General features: G+C 38.5%; 1 protein-coding gene across 1 annotated transcript; it reads right to left on the reverse strand.

Annotated features, from left to right (window-relative positions):
- Positions 1-5,281: 5,281 nt before the first annotated feature.
- LOC132779247 (vomeronasal type-2 receptor 26-like) lies at positions 5,282-21,893 on the reverse strand. The gene is given in 7 exon segments (XM_067469593.1): positions 5,282-5,876; positions 5,878-6,163; positions 6,624-6,750; positions 9,883-10,107; positions 18,295-19,149; positions 19,691-19,866; positions 21,677-21,893. Coding segments are annotated over 7 exon segments (2,481 nt in total).
- Positions 21,894-23,065: the final 1,172 nt, after the last annotated feature.

The raw sequence follows: 23,065 nt of genomic DNA on the forward strand, positions 1-23,065 counted from the left end.
GATAAAAGAAAAGCACAGACAGTTTAGGGTGGAACACGCCTCAGGATAGGGCTAGCGCTGACACAATTAAAAAACAGCTGGCTGCAAGCAAAACTAGGATCCCACCCCAAAAGGAAACTATATTGTTACATTGGGAACAGAGGCTGGATGGCCATCTGTTGAGGGTGCTTTGGATGCAATTGTCCTGCTTCTTGGCAGGGGGTTGGACTGGATGGCCCATGAGGTCTCTTCCAACTCTATGATTCTATGAATGCATGGGTTTCCTCCTCTCTGCATCCATGTCCTGTGCCCTGCCATGGTCTAGCACTGATCTCAAACAGCCATGGCAATGTAAACACTATATCCTGGCAGAATGGGTAGTGGAAAAAACACTCCTATTTCCAGTTCCTATCAGCATCCAGTGGATACTGTAGCTACCACCCCAGCCTCAAACTGGTTCATGGGACAATTGTGTAGGCACGCCACAATGGAACTGGTTCTTTTAAATTGACTGTTCAAAACCATCTTAAGCTTCTTCTACACTGCCATATAAAATCCAGATTATCTGCTTTGAACTTGATTATATGGTAGTGTAGACTTATATCATCCAGTTCAAAACAGATAATGTGGATTATCTGCTTTGATAATCTGGATTACATGGCAGTGCAGAAGGGGCCTACGTCTCCTGCAGAGAGGCATTTCAAAAGGTAGAAGTCATTGAGTAAGATCTCTCCTGTGTCCTTGCTAAGAGACCCTGTGATGAGGGTGGGGCTGAGAGAAAGGCTCAGATCTTAAAACACCAGCAGATTTGTATCTAGAGATATAGCTTTCTGATAATCCAGATCCAAGCATAAAGGGTTAAGGACATAACCAAAATTTTGAATTGTGCCGAGAAACGAACTGTAGCCAATCACTGTATAATACTTTTCCACTTGGGATATGCAGGAAATCCTTCAGGTGCCCAAGCCCAGCCTCCATCCCATTTGCCTGCCGACTTTATGGAAACCCACTGTCTGGGCAGATGAGCTCCCAGCAGAGCTGCCTGTCAAAACTGGATCTTTCCCAAGACATAGCTCCCATATACTGAAGTGGACCTCCAGGCCAGAATCTTTAGTGGGGCCCTTTACCTACCACTAAGTTCAAGGACAGAGTACTGCTCTACAGGTTTTAGAATAAAATAGGTCAATTTAAATGGTGACATAAAATTAATATTTATATTTATTAATGTAATATATTTATAATGTTTATTTACATTTATTATGTTACACATACACATACATGCTTTATTGAACTTTAATGCATCATAACAAACAACTCAAGTCTTATAGAATAAGTCTATATATTCAACCATGGCAATAAAATGTACTTTCAAGAGACGATGCTAGATACCTGTGTCACAATCTAAATAAACTGTGTGCCCAGTATATAGTTCATTTTGCCTTGCCCATCTATTGTGATGCTGCCTTGTTTGTACACAAACCACAGAGATTCCATATCCAAGTCCAAAAGTCATATGCAGAGACTCAGAGGCTAAACACAATCTGAATGCCAGTAGTTCGTGTCCAGGTCTCAAGGTCAAAAAATAAATAAATAACAATACAGGGTTAGTCAAAATGAATAGGCCAATAAGAAAATTAATTGTACCCGAATGTATGTTTACTGTAACCAAACCACAGCTACGTAGCGACAGATAAACTATCAAAGTTTTTTTTGAGCAACACACATGTACGTTAATGCCGCTAGGCGTCGCTAGGAGTCGATGTTTTCAAAATGGCGGAATCAGGCAAAGAGAAGGCGTTTTGTGTGATGACATTTGCTAAAACAATGTTAGTAATTACGGTCCAGCGAGAATTTCGAGCCAAGTATGGCAAGGAACCACCTCATCGACATTCCATTGCGAGGTGGGTAAAGCAATTTGAGGAGACGGGCTGCTTATGCAAGGGTAAAACCACAGGACGACCGCGTGTCTCCGAAGACACAGTGGAATCCATTCGTGCATCCTTTCAACGAAGTCCCCAGAAGTCGACAAATCGTGTTTCCATGGAATTGAACGTTCCGGAAAAAACTGTGTGGCGCGTGTTACGCAAACATTTGCAGTTCAAGCCGTATAAATTGCAAATGGTGCAGGCTTTGAAAAAAGGTGACTATTCGAAACGACACGATTTTTGCGAATCAATGCAGCGAAGACTAGAGGAGGAAGGCTTTGCCAACAGACTGGTCTTCAGTGACGAGGCAACGTTTCACCTGTGCGGGAAGGTCAATAGGCATAATCTCTGCTTTTGGGGATCTGAAAATCCTCATGCCGTATTGGAACATGTAAGGGATTCGCCCAAGGTAAACGTTTTCTGTGCAATAACCAACCGTCACGTGTTTGGCCCATTCTTTTTCGCGGAGAAAACCGTAACAGGCATAGTGTACGCTGACATGTTGTCTGAATGGTTGATGCCACAGTTAGAAGAGAAAGTGCCCGATTTCGTATTCCAACAGGACGGTGCCCCTCCGCTTTGGCACAACAGTGTACGCGAGTACCTCAACGAACACCTTCCCAGACGTTGGATTGGCCGTGCTGGAGTGACTGATCTTCCATTCCTCCTGTGGCCCCCCAGGTCCCCCGACCTCACACCATGCGACTTTTCTCTCTGGGGGTATGTGAAAGACACTGTGTTCCGACCTCCATTACCGCTGACCTTAGACGACTTAAAACAGCGCATATGTGCTGCATTCGATGCCATTACGTCGGATGTGCTGCAACGGATGTGGAATGAACTGGACTATCGCTTGGACGTCTGCCGTGTCACACGGGGCGCCCATATCGAACATCTCTGAAGGTGAGACAAAACTTTGATAATTTATCTGTCGATACGTAGCTGTAGTTTTGTTACAATAAACATAGATTCGTCTAAAATTAATTTTCTTATTGGCCTATTCATTTTGACTAACCCTGTATAACTAAGTGCAAGACAAAATCCTATGTACTTAAGTCCAAGGTTCACAAAGCCAGTCACAAAACAAGTTCATGATAACACCATCCAGAATGACGTTGCCTCCAGCAACAAGTCTGTGACCTCAAGAGTCTTTTATGTTAAGGCTACTGGTCTTGTTTGTGGGTAGCCTGTTGCTCAGCTAATCCAGCAGACCTGCATAATTGAGCTTGCCATCTGTGAAGTTCCACATGAGAAGGATAAGTTAACCCTTCAGCAGCCTGCCCCTGAGTTCTGGGGTCTGCTTGGTCTTCCTGCTGGCACTTGGTGGCTACCTTTAAGGGCTCTCCTTCTGCAGGCTGCAGAAAGCTGTTGATTTGTCGCTCCAACCACTCATTCTCACTGTCAAAGCTAACCAGGACACTGCCTTTGCAAGCCTGTGTCAACAAAACTCAAAGATTCCAACCAGTAATCACTTTCTGATGCATATCAAAATTTTAATTTTGTTTGCAAATTTGTGCTTGATATCAAAAACTGTATCAGAACAGGAACATGTTGTCCATTTACATAAATAAAGCTATAAATGGCATAAACCTTAGAGACAAAGGAAAAACTCAGTATAATGTTTATTAAATGGTGTGACCAACATAGACACAAGCACACTCTTTAAGTGTAACTCTTGGTTCATGGACTGATTGATGTGGATTTGTGTGTGTTTTTTCCCTTGTATGTATTTGTCTAAATCAGTGGTTTCCAACCTTTTTTCGACCAGGAATCACTTGAACAGGGACCACTCTCCAACATTAGTACCAAAAGGGTTAAAAATCAGTTTTTGTCAACTTTAGATCCAATTTGGTTATTTGGGATGCTGATTCAGAAAATTTCATTGGATAGACCACACCAGCTCTAGTTTCTGATACAGAACATATGCCATCCAGTATTTATTTATTATTTATTTCAATTACTTATACCCCGCCCTTCTCACCCCCGAGGGGGGACTCAGGGCGGCTTACAAACAACGGCACAATTTGATGCCTGAATCAATAAACAAACAATACCTACAACAGTTTAGACAGTTAACAAGTTAAAAACATTAGTACATAATAAAATAGCAAAACAATCTCATGCTAAGTGTTCAGAGTTCCGTATATCCATTCCATTCCATTTGTCCATGTTTGTCGTCAGATCTTCCTTTAGCTGCCAGCATGTCCAAAAGCTTGGTCCCATATCCAGGTCTTCAGTTTTTTCCTGAACGTCAGAAGGGAGGTCGCTGATCTAATCTCCCCGGGGAGTGAGTTCCACAGGTGAGGGGCCACCACTGAGAAGGCCCTGCTCCTCGTCCCCGCCAACCTCACTTGTGATAGTGGCGGAGTCGAGAGCACGGCCTCCCCGGACGATCTTAAATTTCGAGATGGGATGTAGAGGGAGATCCGTTCGGACAAATACACTGGGCCGGAACCGTATAGGGTTTTGTAGGTTAAAACCAGCACTTTGAATTGTGCTCGGAATTGGATCGGCAGCCAGTGGAGCTGATGTAACAGGGGGGTGGTGTGCTCCCTTACATCCCCGGAAACTGCCGTTAACATGACGTCAAAACCCGACCGAATCTGCTCAATTTTATCCGTGAAGGATCGAGCAAATGCTTCACAGTGAGCCAGCGAGTTGTCCGAGGCCTCGCTTTTTGGTAGTCGTCATCTGCTCACCCACAGCAAACCATATTTAATAATCTAGAGCTACTGTGGTAGTAGTAATCTTTCATGGGTAGTCAGCCTCTCCCTTCCTGACATCTCTGTTGCCTCTGCACTGTAAGATGTCTTCGTGAGACCAGTCGCTCTCATTGCTGCATGGATTAAAGGCAACGGTGTAGTAATGATAAGGCCATAGACCATATTTTTATTCTTGCAGATCTCTGGTGGTCCATGGACAAGCATCCCATAAATCTTCATGCACAAGGACCACATATACATCACTGATATTAACCCAGTAGGGGAAAAACATAATTTCAAATGGAATTTATTTTACCTGGCTACCCAGTCACAGCAGCTAGTATTCACTCTTCAGAAAGACTTATTCTGGTTAATACATGGAAAGGTTATTTCAATACGACAATGCTTTTCCACCATCATTTCGATTTTCCATGGAAGATTATGGACAATGTGAATACTCAAGATTTCAGTTTGCATTCAGAAGAAAAGTGCAAGAGAACAATTCCAAATCATTGCTTCAAAACCCAATTCAAATTAGATATTTAATTCAGCTTCACCACTTCCATAAATATACCATTCTAACATGTTTAGTCTTAGATTAAGCCCACTAGCTCATGCCCATCAATCATGACTGACTCTGACTTATTTATAATGGGAGATGAGTGGGGATGTATTCTACCTTCCCCTTCTTATTATCTGTGCTGGCTTATTTAATTCAGGGCATACCAAAATAATGAAACATTTTGGGAGAAAAATGAAGCTCAGTAAACCAGCACCTGAAGCTAAAATGGAGAAGATCTCCACAGCCACTGTGTATTTCCCCTTGGTGCTCAAATAGGCTGGAACAAAGGTCATCCAAACACTGCAGAAGACCAACATGCTGAAGGTAATAAATTTAGCTTCATTGAAACGACTAGGTAAATTTCTAGCTAAGAAAGCAATGGTGAAGCTGACAATAGCTAGCAGGCCCATGAAGCTCAAGACACAGTAGAAAAGGACAACTGAACCTTCATTACATTCCAGTACAATTTCTTCCCTCATTGAGTACATGTCAACATCTGGGAAAGGGGGAGATGTTGTCAGCCACACAATGCAAAGTGTGGTTTGAAATAGAGAGCATGAAAGAACAATGGAACTGGCTAGTCTTTTCCCCACCCATTTCCTCATTCTAGATCCTGGCTTGGTGGTCAGGAAAGCTAGAACAACAATGGTAGTCTTGGCCAATATGCAAGAAACAGCCACTGAGAAGACAATCCCAAAGACAATTTGTCGAAGGTTTACCAATGAATAAGAAAGTGGAAAGGAAGGAAAGTAGGAGAGCAATGAGGAGAGTATAGCTGAGGTTGCAGTTGTTGGCTTTGACTATGGGAGTGTCTGAATACTTAGCAAAGATCCAAAGCACAAAAGTTGTAATGAAAGAAAAGACAGCTGCAAGGGTGGCCAAGCTGATTCCCAAAGGTTCTCCATAGCTCAAGAAGCTTACATCTTTCGGGATGCATGCATTATTGCCACTGTTTGGAAACGCATCCTCCTGACACTGGAAGCAGTTAAGCATATCTGGGGGGAAAACACAAATATATGCTCATGAAATGCCTATCTAGAGTTGTTATATATTAGGTTAACTCCCGGTGTTACGTGGATAGATGGAGGACGAGCCAGGAGAAGATCATGAAAGGTTATAACCTTACAATCCTTAAGTAACTTCTCCAAACAACCTCCCAATTTCAGATATGAGAAGTATGGGGAGTAGGGAGTCTTTGAAACCTGTTTAAAATGCATTTTCAACAATTCTATAGCTGGAAAAAATTGATTAGCATAAATTGTTTGGACTTCTTGACATATTTAACGCATCATATCCCTACCACACCCACAAACCTTCAAAACATAGGAAAATAGGCCTATATATTTTGTTATACATCATGTGCAGTTTAGTTAGATAATTTTGCACAATGAATAACAAGTGTGTACCTGCCGCATATGTACATATTGTACAGCACCCTTTGGCATATCATCTTACCTTCTCGATCTGAAATCTTTCCATCTGGACATGGAAGACATCTGTAGCAACAAAATGGCTTCCCTTCAATTTTCACTTTACTATAGCCTGCTTTACACTTGTTGTTGCACATGGAAATAGGTTGTGTCTGTCAAGAAATTGAAGATTTTAACATAAATAATTACATCAGGATGATACTGTTGTTTTCTTTCTTTTTGCTCTACAAAGTACTGTATTATGATTGTGTAGAGAGCATTTGGGAAATAATGGGCTGTCTGAACATATTACTAGTGTCTTTCGTGCAACCTTTGTTGATTTATTTATTTACAAGATTTATATGCCGCCCTTTTCACCTCGAAAAGGACTCAGAGCTGCTTACAAGCTCTGAGCTGCTTATATAAATACAATATATATTATTACCATAGCACAATATTAGTATTATGTATTACTATATTGCACTATAACATTATACTGTAACATTATTAGTAATATTACATGCAATATAAATATATATAATTATAATATCATATTATTAGTATTATATTGTATTACATTATATTATCAATATTATATGTATATACAATATATTATATTATATTATATTATATTATATTAGCCATCCCCTGCCACATGTTGCTGAGACCCAGTCTGTGTATATGTGTTTTTGTGTGTGTATATATGTGTATATATTTGTGTATATATGTATATATGCGTGTTTGCATATATATATATGTGTGTGGTTTTGAGCATGCATTGTAATGTAATTTTTGTTTTTTGGCTTTTTAAATCTCTTTTTCAGTGTTTTGTGAGTGATGGTCACTCATTGGCCTTACAGGTGTATCGTGTCCAAATTTGGTGTCAATTCGACTAGTGGTTTTTGAGTTATGTTAATCCCACAAACGAACATTACATTTTTATTTTATATAGACTAGCTGTACCCTGTCATGTGCTGCTGTGGCCCAGTCTGTGTATATGTGTTTTGTGTGTATATATGTGTGTATGTGTGTTTGCATATATATATATATATATATATATATATATATATATATATATATATAATATATATATATAGTTTTGCACATATGTTATAATGTATTTGGGGGGGGGGGTTGGCCTTTAAAGACTCTTCTGCTGTGTTTTTCAGTTTTTTTATGAGTGATGGTATAACGAAATTAAAGGGATACCCTATGTTGAATATACAAGTGACTGAATGTTCTTGGTAGTATTAGCCGCCATCACCTCAGAATTACTGGCCTGAGGAACCAAAGGGTGCGAATGTGTTATAGGTAAGGGATGTTTGAGCTCTTGATCTTCTAAGGCTTCCTCACTAGCTGACTGGACTTCAAAATGGGTTTGACAGAGTGAGTTCTGAGGAAATGGATGGATTGAGGCATACACCAGTTAAAAGTTAACTAGAAAGAGTTTATTGAACTTTATATTAACAACAACTCATAGAAATGAGTGGTACAGAAGCGTGATTCAGTTGTAGAAACTTGGTTACTTAAACAAACAGTTCCCCTGACAGAAAAGCTTTTAACAACTGTGAGACTCCTTAAACATACTGTTCTAACTTTAGACACAGTATCTCTTGGGGACAGATCCCTATCTGTCTCCACCACAGGGTAAGAAGCTCCCTTATACTATCCAAGTATAAGGAGACAAATCTTCTTTTACTGGCACTCTAAACACAGTAAAAATCCTAGCCTTTGTCTTAGCCTATTTCCCTAAACTTAAGGCTCACTAAAAGCTCTTCTTTTTCTGTCAGATCCCTGCTGTAACTTCCTATCTTAAAATCACAACCTTCTCTGTCTCTAGTCAAGACCCTACTCTCCTTTGTGTCAAAACTGGCAGCTTATTTTCCCTCTCTAAACCGACTCCTCCCCCAATTGCTATACCCAATCAGGAGTCAGCTTGACTCCTCCTCCTGCTCTGCCTGCCTCCCAAGATGACAGCCACCGTCATACAAGCTTCGGCCTAGCCATCTGAAAGGTAGTTTTCTTTACATGATGGTCACTCGTTGGCCTGATACATGTATCGTGTCCAAATTTGGTGTCAATTCGTCCAGTAGTTTTTGAATTATGTTATTCCCACAAATGAACATTACATTTTTATTTATATAGATTATATTATTAGCACAGTGCAGGAGACAAGGTGGTCTCCTATTATGTGCTAATATTTACAAATTATTTACAAGTAAACATTCACTGTGGAGCAAATCTCTTAGGATTTTTAAACCTGTGAAATACGTGTAAGTTTCCTTTAGATACACGTCTTGGGTGAACATGCCAATGTCAACCATAGAGCCATAGCTTCACTGCCTATACATCTTTAAAGGAACTATTTCTACTATTTCTCCATCAATCTACTCTTAATTTTAGTGAACACAAAACATACTGAGTACCTAAGGGCCTTTCCACACAGCCATATAACCCAGAATATCAAGACAGAAAATCCCACAATATCTGCTTTGAACTGGATTATCTGAGTCCACACTGCCATATATCCCAGTTTAAAGTAGAAAATGGGGGATTTTCTGGGTTCATATTCTGGGATATAGGACTATGTGGAAAGGCCCTTAGATAAATAGTTTATAATTTGTACTAAAATGCAGAGCAAATTCATGAATTCTCTGGCATGGAAGCCACCGGCTCCCACTTCCACCAGCACTATTTCAGCCAGAATTTTCTGTACAGTATGACTCCCCATGCCACAGGAAACTATATTGCAGTTTCATCTACCCGAATCCAACCTCATCTCTAAGAATGTTCTATGTCCTCTATAAAATTCTCTGATATGCTTCTTCCAGAAGTTACGATTGAGTTGTCCTGCAGCACCTAGCAAATTCTTAGAGAGGATACCTCTATAAGAGTTTTCTATGTCCTCCAGGGAGACTTTATGGTAACTTTTAGCAGAAGTCATTAATTTTAATAGGATTCGCTGTTATTCACCATTTCCTGTTTCCATGGTCAGTTTAGGAATGTATACTCTGTATTAGTGTTGTTGTTGTTGTTGTTGTTGTTAGTATTATGTTTATTTATGCCCCACTTTTTTCTCTCCACAAGGAGACTCAAAGTGGCTTACATTAAAAGTGGCTTACATTAAATCTACAAATATTAAAACAGAATTAAATATAATTGGTATTCAAAAACTTACTTAAACACCATAAAAATATTCAAAACTAAAAACCGCAACACCCCCCTTGACTTGGAGGTTGTACCATGTGTATCTCTCTGTGTGTGTGACATTGTTTCCAGCATCCTGAAATATGGAGAGGATCTACCTGGTTGAACATTCGAGGCCAGGTAATATCTGCAGAAATGCTCAACTGCTTCTCTGCGGGAGCCGTAGGGTCTAATTGTCCGATTTTGACCTTCAGAAAGGAGTCATTTGAGACTAGAACCCAGTTGATGATATCAAAACCAGCTTCTATTTCCCCATTCTCATCAAAGGAAATCTTTTCTCCAGCACTGTTGTTGAATGAGACACTTCTCAGGAAGTGATGGAGCTAGATGGAAGCAAGAGGAGGTAATTCATTATTACAGTAAAGTCTCGCTTATCCAATATAAATGGGCCAGCAGAACATTGGATAAGTGAAAATGTTGGAAAATAAGGAGGGATTAAGGAAAAGGCTGTTAAGCGTCAAATTACGTTAGGGACATCAACCAAAATAAAGTAAGTGTGAAGGGGAAGAAGAGGAGACAAAATAAGCTGTGGAAATTGGGAAAATAAAATAAAATAAAGGGAAAAAATAATAATAATAATAAATAAGAAAAAAATAAATAAAATAAAATAAAAATAAAATAAAATATAAATAAATAAATAAATAAAAAACAAAAAACAAAAAAAACAAATAATAATAAATAAATAGAATAAAATAATAAAATAATAAGAAGAAGAACAAAAAAACTATTATAAAAAAGAAGACAACTACAATACATACTCACTTTAAATTGTCTTGACAAACAGAAACAAGGAGACAAAAGAAATAAGAGGAAATAAGAGAAAGTAAAGAGACCTCAACATACTAAAGACTGGAAAGTAGACAACAAAAGAGGAAAATACAAGCAACATATGAGAGAGTGGTGGAGTTTAAAGAGTCTATTAGAATCCAAGATGGCAACCAACAAACTGAAAGGGGTGAAAGGAGAAAATGAAGTGAAGGAAGCGAAAGGGACACCAAGGAAAGGGTCAGTGACAGAGGAGACGAACTTAAAGGAAATGATGAAGGAAATGATGACGGAGGTACTGACAGAAATTCAGACGATGAAAACAGAGGTACAAACAATAAAAGAAAGACAAGATATATATCAGAAAATAGCACAAGAACAGATGCTAGACCTAAAAAGGGACATAAGAGAGGAAATTGGAAAATTGAAACTGGAGATGTCAACAATGCAAAAAGAAATAAAGGAACAGAAGAAGGAAGAAGAAGATATGAAGAAAAGACAAGAAGAAATCCGAATAAAAATGAAAAAATTGAGACAAAAAACACAAGAATGGAGGCGAAACAGGAAGAATTGGAAGCAAAAGAGATAGAATTCCAATTACGGATAAGGAATATTCAAGAAGACGCGAATGAGAATATAAGGGAAAAGGTGATAGAAATTTTGGCAGAGTTAATGGAATGCACGGAACAGCAAATGCAGGAACGGACAGACAGAATTTATAGAGTAAACACCAGTTTTGCGAAAAGAAACAAGACGGCACGAGATGTGGTAGTGCACTTTGTAAAGAAGACGACAAGAGATGAACTTTTGAGAATAAATAACAGAAAAAGGATCTGCTACAAAGGAAAGAAAATAGTCATACTTAAAGAATTTCCCGGGATAGTCCTGAAAAGAAGAAGAAAATATGCACTGTTGACGGAAGAGTTAAAAAGACAAAATATACGGTTTAGATGGGAAAGGGAAGAAGGACTGATGCTGACATATAAAGAGCAGAGATTTTGGATCAAGAATGAAGAAAGTGCAAAGGAATTCCTAAACAGATTAAAACTAGATTATGAGAGAGAGAAAGGGGAACATATAAAAGGAAGGACAAAGAAAAAAAAACGCACGGATTCGATGGAAGAAGAAGATTTAGAGAAGGAAGAAAAGGAAGAATTGAGGAGAATGTCGGAAGAAGGGGCGGGAGTACAGGACCTGAGTGACCTGGAAGAGGAAGAAATAGAAACAGAAGGGGAGGAAATAAGAGAAGAAGAAGAAGATCAACTAGAAGGAGAAGAACAGGAAACGAGAGAGACTGAAGAAGAAGGAAACTATGTTGAGTGATCTAAAAATTTACTCTAATAATGTAAATGGGATGAACTCCCCGAATAAAAGAAATAAAATTTTCAATGGGTTAAAGAAAAAAGGATACCATATTATTGCGTTCCAAGAAACACATATTATGTGCAGACACACAAAACACCTTGAGTACAAAAAATTTGGCCAAGCATTCTATGCAGCAATTCAGGAAAAAAAGAGGGGGCTAGTCACATATGTAAATAAAAATATAAAGGCAGAACTAGCATTTAAAGATGAAGAGGGGAGGTTCCTGGGGGTGAATATTTGGTTACAAAATAGGAAAATACTCATTTGCAATATATATGCCCCAAACAATTCGAAGACAAAATTTGTAGAGAGGCTGAGGAAGAGGGTAGAAGAACAAGAACCCGAACAAATAATAATGTTAGGAGATTTTAACGGCGTTCTGAATAAGGCCCTGGATAGAAGTACAACGAAAGTAAAAGCAAAAAATATGAATGATGAGAAAGGAGATCTACCAAAATCAATGATAGAGATGAAGCAAAAACTATGTCTAGTGGACATTTGGAGAAGCAGAAACGACAGGAAGAAAGATTATACGTATTATTCAGCGAGACACCAAAATTGGTCCAGGATAGACATGATTTGGATAACATCATCACTGCAAATAAATGTCTCTAAAATACAAATATTACCCAGATCAAATTCGGATCATTGCGCAATGGAATTGGAGATAAAAATAACGGAAAGGACAAAAAGATGGAGATTAGACGAAAATCTGCTAAAGAGGGAGGAAGACATAGAAAGAAACAGAAAGCTACTAAAAGAATATTTTGACTTTAATGACGGGCCAGAAACAAAAATTTTCACAATTTGGGATGCGAGTAAAGCCGTTATGAGAGGGAACTTTATACAGCAAAAGATAAGAAAGAATAAAGAAAAAGATGGAAAAATGAAAAATCTATTCAATGGAATTAAAGAAGAAGAAGACAAATTAAAGGCGGACCCAAGGGATAAAGAAGCAAAACAAAGACTAGAACACCTACAGAAACAGAGAGAATTTATGGAACTAGAGGAAAGAGAAAAGGAACTAAGATATATGAGACAAAACTTTTTTATGAACGCGAATAAACCGGGAAGATGGCTCGCGAATAAAATTCGACAAAGAAAGGAGAAAACATATATCACGAAACTGAGAGATAAGGAGAAGAACATAACTCAAGAAGAGGAGATAAGAAAACAGTTCCATGGATTCTACAAGAAATTGTACCAGGAGGAAAAGGTAGAGGAAGAGGAGATCTACGGCTATTTAAAGAAACATAAGATTCAAAGGATCACAGAAAAACAAAGGGAAAGCCTGAATAAAGAGATTACAGAGAAAGAAATTAGAGAGGCTATAAACAAATTAAAACCAAACAAAACCCCAGGACCAGACGGAATATCGGCAATTTATTATAAAACTTTCCAACAGGAACTAGCACCATACTTAAAAGAAGTAATGAATAGAATAAGAATATACAAGGAAATACCAGAAACATGGAAACAAGCGAATATATGCTTGATACATAAAGAAAATTCAGATGGGGAACAAGTAAAGAATTACAGACCAATTTCGTTGTTGAATGTAGACTACAAAATATTTAGTTTGATAATGGCAGAAAGATTCAAATGGGTACTCAACGAATATATAAAAGAAGAACAGGTAGGCTTTTTACCTAACAGGCATCAAAATGAAAACGTGAGGACGATTGTAGACCTAATTGAACATTATGAAAACAAACATCAAAATAAGGTAATGTTATTAGCATTAGACGCGGAGAAAGCATTCGACAATGTAAATTGGAAATTTTTTAAAATTATAATGAAAGAAATGGATCTGGGTTTTTACTTCCAAAATGCTATTGAGGCCATATATGAAGAACAAAAAGCAAAAATCATAGTTAATGGGAAAGAATCAGAGAAGATTGAAATACAGAAGGGAACGAGACAGGGATGCCCTTTATCACCCCTAATCTTTATTTTAACGCTAGAAATATTGTTAAATAAGATAAGAGAGGAAAAAAGCCTGATTGGTGCAAAGGTGCAAGGCCAAGAATATAAGATCCGTGCATATGCGGATGATGTAATATGTGTGATTGAGGACCCAAAGAATAATATAGGGAATTGGATAAGAACAATTAGAGAATTTGGCAAAGTTTCTGGATTTAAAATCAACATGGAAAAAACGAAGGCAATAACCAAAAACATCGGAAAAAAGGAACAAGAAGAACTAAAAGAAGAATGGAACATACAAATAGTAAATAAACTAAAATGTTTAGGGATAATACTGACAGCGAAGAATTTACACTTATTACAAAACAATTACATAGACAAATGGAAGGAGATACGGAAAGATTTGGAAAGATGGAAAAATCATAACCTCTCGTTAATTGGCAGGATAGCTACAGTGAAGATGGCAGTGTTACCAAAACTAATTTTCCTATTTCAGAACCTACCAATAATAAGGAATAAAAAGATTTTAAAGGATTGGAATAAAGATATTAGGAAATTCATTTGGAAAAATAAGAAACCAAGAATCAGTTATGATAATTTGACGGAAAAAAAGGAAAAAGGAGGAATGGCGGCACCAGATCTGGAATTATATTTTGAAGCAAATGCACTAATATGGGCTAAGGATTGGGCAAAATTGGAGAAGAAGAAATTATTAATTTTGGAAGGTTCGGATTTGCGTGAAGGTTGGCACACTTACGTGTGGTACAAAGGGAAAAAAAGGAAAAAAAATTGGTAATCACTTCATAAGGTCTACGGTTTTGAACATCTGGGAAAAATATAAAAATAAATTATACAATAAAACACCGATGTGGGTCTCCCCACTGGAGGCAGGACAAAGAAGATGCACCGGTTGGCATGATTGGCTAAAATACAAAGATTTGTTAAAATTGGAACGAGGAGAAATAACCCTAAAATCGCAAGAAGAACTAAACACAGTGGAGCATAAAGTAACATGGCTAGAATATTGGACGATAAAGGAAAAATATAAACAAGATAAAAAGATTGGCTTTAATCAAGACAAAAACTTTTGGGATAATATAATGGAATCAAAAAAGAAATTAATAACGAAGATATACAAAAAATTGTTAGAATGGAAAATGGAAGCAAAGGGTGAAAAAAACTACAAAAAAAGGGTGGAACGAAAACATTGGAAGAAATATAAAGCAGGAGGAATGGGAAAAAATTTGGAGAGAAAAATTAAAATACTGTTATGCCACGGACCTGAAGGAAAATTGGCTCAAGACGGCGCATAGATGGTACATAACACCGAAGAAAAATAACAGCATCAGCACAAGGTGCTGGAAGTGCAAAGAAAAGGAAGGCTCATACTTCCATACATGGTGGACGTGTAAAAAGGCCAAAAAATATTGGAGAGAAGTTCAAAAAGAACTACAAGAAATTCTGCAAATTATAATACCATGGAAACCAGAGCTGTTTCTCCTAGGGATGTATGACTTGAAAATAGAAAAGAATACAGATAAGATCTTGTTCCTGATAACAACTGCAGCAAGGATAACCTATGCCAAAAGATGGAAGCAGGAAGACATACCAGAGGAAAATGAGAGATTGACAAAAATTCTGGAAATAAGAAACATGGACCGGCTTACCTTTCTAATCACAAAAAGTAAAGGAATAAAGATGAAGGAAACAAACTGGGAAAAAGTGATGGATTACTTCAAACAAAGAAACAAGAAGATCCTAATATAATCGAGGAGGAGCGGAAGGGAGGGAAGAAGAAAAGAAGGAATACGAGGAGAGAGGAAGAGGAAGAGGAGGAGAAGGAGGACAGAGGAAGACAGAGAAGACCCTATAAAAAACCCCAGGAAGTCGAAAGCAAGAACTGAATTTTACTTCAGGCTATGGGACTATAAATCTTTTCTTTCAATATCTTTTTAATTTTTTTTTCTTTTTCTTTCTTCTTTTTTCTTTTCTCTTCTCTTTCTATCCTCTCTCTTTAATCTGTCTGAGGCACTACTTCATTTCATATTTCGGGGAACTATTTGCACATATCCTATATATCTATCAACCAGTCTTTTTTTTTAATGTACTTTGAAAACTGAATAAAGATCATTTATAAAAAAAAAAATTACGTTAGGATTTTACAAATAAGCATCAAAACATCATATTTTACAACAAATCGACAGAAAAAGCAGTTCAATACATGGTAATGTTATATAGTAATTACTGTATTTACAAATTTAGCACCAAAACAACGCAATGTATTGAAACAGCTGTGGATCCAGGCAGAGTATGTTGGATAATACAGAATGCTGGATGAACGAAGGTTGGATAAGCGAGACTCTACTGTATATGTAAAAACATGTATACATAAACAAAAGAGAAAATATTTCAGAAGTCATATTTCTACTATGAGGAAATATTCCTGAATAAGTTACTGGCATCCTGTTAGCTAGAGCTGCAATATAATGCTGTCATATCCCTTTTTTTTCATTGTTGAGGGAGGAACTCTTTACCCCCCCCCCCCTTAGTCAATCATCAAAACACTCCCAAGAGCCTTACCTTTTACAAGCAACTCCCTCCTGTCATGCTGGAATTCACAATCATAACACAATCACAGAGTTGGAAGAAACTACAAGGGCCATATAGTCCAACCCCATTCAGCCATGCAGGTACACACAGTTAAAACATTCTTGACAGGTGACTACCCCAGCCTCTACTTTAAAACCTCCAGGGAAGGAGACTCCACCACAGTCCCACATTGACTTTTTCCTAATGTTTAGTTGGAATACTGTGTCCTTATGTGCAACAAGTTTAACATGGGCAAACAATATAATGTGCCAGCTAGAAAAAAAAAAACCAATGGGATTTTGGCCTGCATAAATATGAATCTAGTGTCTAGATCCAGGGAAATCATGCTAACCCTCTATTCTGCCTTGATTAGACCACACCTGGAATACTGTGTCCAATTCTGGGCACCACAATTGAAGGGAGATGTTGACAAGCTAGAATGTGTCCAGAGGAGGGCAACTAAAATGATCAAGGGTCTGGAGAACAAGCCGTATGAGGAACTCCTTAAAGAGCTGGGCATGTTTAGCCTGCAGAAGAGAAGACTAAGAGGAGACATGATATACATGTATAAATACATGAGGAGAAGTCATAGGGAGGAGGGAGCAGGCTTGTTTTCTGTTCCCCTGGAGACTAGGGTGTGGAACAATGGCTTCAAGCTACAAGAAAGAGATTCCACCTGATCATGAAGAAGAACTTCCTAATTGTGAGAGCTGTTCAACAGTGGAATTCTCTGCCCCGGAATGTGGTGGAGGCTTCTTCTTTGGAGGCTTTTACACAGAGGCTAGATGGCCATCAGTCAGCAGTGCTTGGAATGCAATTTTCCTGCTTCTTGGCAGAATGGGGTTGGATTAGATGGCCCACGAGGTATCTTCCAACTGTATGATTCTATTAATATTTTACTTGTAGTTTGAATCCAATGCTCTGCTACAGTAGGTACTTAAGGACATTAAGAGACCCCACCACATTCCCAAGCAGCATATTCCACTGCAAACAGCTCTATCGGGAGTTTTTTTTACCTAAAGTTTAGGTGGAAACTTTTTTCTTGTAGTTTGACTTATTTATTTATTATTTATTTATTTACTTTGCTTATATACCGCAATTCTCAGCCCCAGGGGCGACTCATTGCGGTGCAGTCAGATGCAACAATAAGCAAAAATTAGCTTATTGTTCACAAACAGTGTGTTTGTGCATACTGCCCAATGTTCTTGATTGTTTTTTTCCCACGTTCTAAACAAGCCAGGAATGAGAAAGCTTTTGATTTTGACTCATTGAGATAAATGACAAACCAAGGGTCTTGGTGCAGACACAGCACAAGCCGTTTGCATCCTGATTGGTTTTTGAGTTCTTTAATTGTGCCTATGACCATCAGGAGTCATCAGGCAGTGCACAGCTAGCCAGTGATAAGCTGGAATTCTCTTATGGCTATGAAGGTATAATTCTCTGTGAAGGATATTGTGGAAGAAAATTTGCTTTCTCCTATTTGAGATGTCATTCATCACAGCCCACCGTTTTTAATGTTTTTCCCCCTAACAATACATTACTTTTCCTCATATTTGAGAAATGTAAAGGGAATAATTATGCTTATGAAGGCAATTTTATTAAACACTTTGGAAAACCAACTCATGTATCATCATACTCGGACATCTCTCTGTTCCAAGCAGCTACCTGTTACAGATCAAAGACAGAAGAAGAAAATCAAAAGCTAAAATAGACCTAAAACTCAAATGATAATATTGTAGACTTGGAAAAAATCCCATTCTGGGAGAAAGGAGGGGTAGAAATCCAATAAATAAATGAATAAACAATATACATAGAATATAACATCTTATTACATGTTCTACTACACAGGATGCCCAAAATATTACCTTCCAAAGTTGGTGAGTCAGTAGCATCCATCTGCGTTCATCAGCTCCTGCTCTGAGATTGAATCTGGATGTAAACATAGCTTGCAAAGCATGGGCCACAGCATAAACTGCATTATAGACACTATAGCTCTGGCCAGACATATTCATTTCAAACACTGAACTGGGAAGAGTTTCTAACTTCTCCTGGCCAGTGCAGGTATTTACAATGTTCTCACTTGAAGTGGCAGTAGGAAAGGAGCATTGAAATGCCTCTTCCCAAAAGATGTGCATAAAGCTGTCTTCTTTCTCAGAATTGGGGTTCCTTGTGTGAAGAAATTCCTGGAATCCTATTATGTCTTTTGAGGGAACCTCAAAGGAGATAGCACCATGGACAAAGTCTAGGTTTAGAATTCTTGCAAAGGGAACGGATGTGAATTCCCTTTCGGCTGGCATAATCCAGACTTTTTTCCTTCCTGAAACTTCATAAATGTTTAGATAGCCAGAGATGATTCTAAACCATAACATGAGCAGATTTTCTCCACGTATGATCACAACGGTGGCAGTTCTTCTCATTATTTTCTCAAATGCTTCAAAATAGGACTCCACCATATTCCAAATGTCTGTGGAAAATGTCTCTGGAGGGAGTTCTTCTATAAAGTCAAAGCAAATCCCTTTCTGAGAAAACATGGGAAGCATGTGGTGTACCACCCTTTCGCCACCATCATTCCATACATAAACCAATCCAACCCAGGTCCAACTGAAATGCAAGAGCAACTGGAGAAGTCCCTTATTCTGATGGTGGTCATTTGGGAACATGCGGTGAAAGAAAGCTTCTTGGAGGTTTTCACTGGTCATTGGAGCAGATCCATACACAAGCTAGAGGATGTGAAGAACATAAAAAAAACTGGAGAATATATTTGCAAGCAAAGATTATTATGTCTTCATTTTACTTTTTAAACAATATGGATAGAGGTGCTAAATTATAATAATTGTCCCCCAAAACCAATAATTGCAGCCCAAGAAACTTTTTGGCTGGGATAAAGAACATCTTCTCCCATAACATATACAAGAGCAGTATTTCATCCGTAAGTGATAGGAATACAGGTTTCTGACCCAAACCCTAGCTATCTCATTTCTCCTAATAATTTTGTTTTGCAGTGACTGAAAAATTTAGAAATAAAGGTACACTAATATTGGAAAATATGCCTATAATATCATCAGTCATTAATTTTGTTTAAAAACCTAGTAAACCAGCATTATAGTTTCTTAGATTACATTTCATCTCATAACAATATCAAGGACTGTATTTATTTTTGACATGCTGACTTTCATTGTTAAACCCTTAAAAATGTGGTTTGAATAGACAAAGTGCTACAGATGAGTACTTTGTATGCAAAACATCATTAGTCCTTCTTACCTGCGGAATCTTGTAAAGGTTTAGAGCTCTTGCTGCCATCTGAGTGAACCGGAAATTGGGACCCATGATAATAGATACTGCATTATCCTGGTCATCACACTTGTAGTTGGGAATGAATCTGCCATTTGTAGAAAGAAGCTGCAGTGAAGCGCGATAGCTCCATTCTGCTGAGAAATGGGTATCATAGACATGGAACCCAAGAGTGATGTTAGGTAAGATATGGGGATTTTCATTGATCTTCTCTACAGCAAATGCCAAGGCCAGGATGTGCTGGTAGTTTTGATAAAATAATCTATAAAGAGAGTTAGACTGTGTGTTAACAGTTACCTGTTTCAGGATATGTTAAAAGTTGCTATTTTTCATGGTGGATATTGTACACAGGTAGACTGACATGTTGCTATGGCCTTTGTGTCTTTTTTTTAAGTCATTGAAGAAGTTGATATTCCTCACATCCCCATGGAATGACCAAATACCCCTCCAGACTTGTCATCTCTATGGCCATTCTATGGCTGCATAAAGAACTGGGGAAGGGGAATAGAGAAGTGCCTTACTATATCCCTAAAGCAGGAGGCAGACTTCTTGATGGCCCTGGTACCGTATTTCTCATCATATGATGTAGTAATTCTAGACCTAATTGTGGAGACCCATCTGGATGCTTCTCCAAACTTTCCTGTTCTCCACCAGTCATATAATGGATATAGGAGGTCTACAATGCCTCAATGGTATATCTGAAAAGGATTAATGCAAAGTTATACTGTACCTCCAGATGTGGATACATAAAACTATGCTGTGCCATAGAGGATCTCAGCTGTACTGTAGAGCAGTGGTTCCCAACCTTGTTTTGATCAGTGACCACTTTGACCAGGAACCACTTTGACCAGGGACCACTCTCCAACATTAATACCAAAAGGCTTAAGAATCAGTTTTTGGTCAACTTTAGATTCAGTTTGGTTACTTGGCGGTGCTGATTCAGAAAATTGCATTAGATAGACCACATCAGCTGTAGTTTCTGATACAGAACATATGCCATCCAGTAGTCACCATCTTCTCACCCACAGAAAACATATCTAATCATCTAGACCCGCGAACCTTGTTTTAGGTTTCACAGCCCACCAGTGTGCTGCGGCCCACAAGTTGGGAACCACTGCTCCAGATGGTGCATTGTTGTTGCTGTTGATACTTGCCTAGAAGTCAACTTTGACTTATGGTAATCTCCATAAATGAAATATCTCTATTTCACCCTATCCTCAACAGCCCTTCCCAGATCTTGCAGACTCAAGGCACCATTGCTTCTCTAATAGAGTCGATCCATCTGTAATGCCTTCCTCTTTTCCTACTGCCTTCCACCTTACCAAGCATTATTTTTAGCGAGTCATATCTTCTCATGCTATGGCCAGAGTCCAACAATTCTAGTTTAGTCATCTTGCCTTGTAGGGAGAATCCAGGGGTGATTTCCTCTTTGTTGTTTTACTGCTGTCAGGTTGACCTTGACTTATGAATGAAAGACCTCTAAGTCATCCTGTCCTCAATGGTCCTACTCTGACTATGGCTTCCTTGATTGGGTCTATCCATCTGGCTTTTAGTTATCCTTTTTCCCTACTGTCCTCCACCTTATAAAGCATTATTGATACATCTTTCCTCTTTTTTGTGCCTGTATAAGAGCTCAAACCCATCCAAAGGGCTGGTCATTTTCAAGGCTTAAATGAGGATCTGAATCAATTGCCTCCAGTGGAAGAATTTTCAAAATGTAATACCTAATTGATAATGAAATATTTTGGTTTCAGAAGGTACTGAAGTTGGTATGAAATATCAAAATGAATAACAGAAAATAGGGGAAACAATTCAGTTAAGGGTATAACAACAGACAGCAAGAATGAGATGACAAAACAACATGGAACTAAGACATCTTTCTGCTTCTAATTACCCACTCAAAATTTACCAGACAAATTATATAATCTGAAGAATAGTTAAGAATAATCATTGCATACATGAGATGTTCAAGTTGTTCTGTGGCTGGGTGTCTTGAGTATGTTACCAGGTCTATGAATCTGTAGATCTGAGACATAATGCCAGCAATGAGGATACCTCCCGAATGATAATCCTGGTGTTCAATGAAAGGAGTACCATCGGCACATTTAGAAATTGAAATATTGCATACTACTTGAAGCAGCAAGACTGAAAGGGTCCATTTGAATGGTGCCATCTTGCCTGGGAGTCTAGTTTGTAGATATGAGGTCACTAAGTAAGAGCACTTCCATTTTCAGCCTTTCTGGGGGAAAAATCTGACTATTACAGTCACAGAGTCTTATAAAAAGACAGAATCATAGGAATTTATGGAATCAGACAGAGCTGTGTCTCTGCCTTGATTTACACCGGATATACGAATAACTGAGTTCCCTGTTTTCTTTTGCTCACCAAAAACACCTCGGGGACTTGAGAAGTATGTTATTTTGATAATTGTATGGTAGATATGCCATAATCTGCTCTACATTGCAAACTTGGAGAAGAAAACATATTGCTATTACCTTTCTGATAACAAGATGAACAAATCGACTTGTAATGAAAAGTTAACTAAGCAGGACAAGCAAAGGATTAAGCAAATGCAAAGAAAGAGAAAAGAAAACTAAGGGTGCATTCCCACTGCATAATTAATGTAGTTTGACACCACTTTAACCGCCATAGCACAATGTTATGGCATTTGTAGCTTTACAAAGTCTGCAGCTCTTTTCAGCCAAATAGTACTTGGTGTCTTATCAAACCAAACCACAACTCCCATGAATTGAATCATGGCAATTAAAGTGGTGTCAAACTGTAATAATGCCATACCATAGAGGGGAAAATATTGACTCTGGGTTTGATATGGGCCTGGTTTTATAAAAAGGAAAGGTAAAGAAAACTCAAAAGAAAACTTTAGCTATGGCGCTTCCACACAGGCCGTTATCCCAGGAGCATCTGCATTTAAAAAATACGGATGTTCCCAAGGGCCCATCTACACACACCCCAAAAAGCATGCATTTTCTGGGATGGGTATCCAGATGGTCTCCTGGAAGTTCCCGGGAGAACACCCAGACACTATAACCCCCTCCCGAAAAGCCCCCAAAAGCCCTTTAAAAAACAAAAGTACTTACCCGGCCTCCATTACAGAGCTGCCGGAGCTGTCCTGGAGTGCAGAAATGACATGCTAGGAGAAAGGGGGGCAGGAGCGATTTTCCTTTCTCCTGGTGTGTCATTTCTACATGCCAGGAGAGCTCCAGCAGCTATCTAATGAAAGCCAGGTAAGTACATTTGTTTTTTGAAGGGCTTTTGGGGGGGCTTTTAGGGAGAGGGTTGGTGGCCTTGCGGTTTTCTGGGCTAATTTCGCCTAGAAAATCATGG

This window comes from Anolis sagrei, chromosome 6, assembly GCF_037176765.1.
Source record: "Anolis sagrei isolate rAnoSag1 chromosome 6, rAnoSag1.mat, whole genome shotgun sequence".
NCBI classification, from domain to species: Eukaryota; Metazoa; Chordata; class Lepidosauria; order Squamata; family Dactyloidae; genus Anolis; species Anolis sagrei.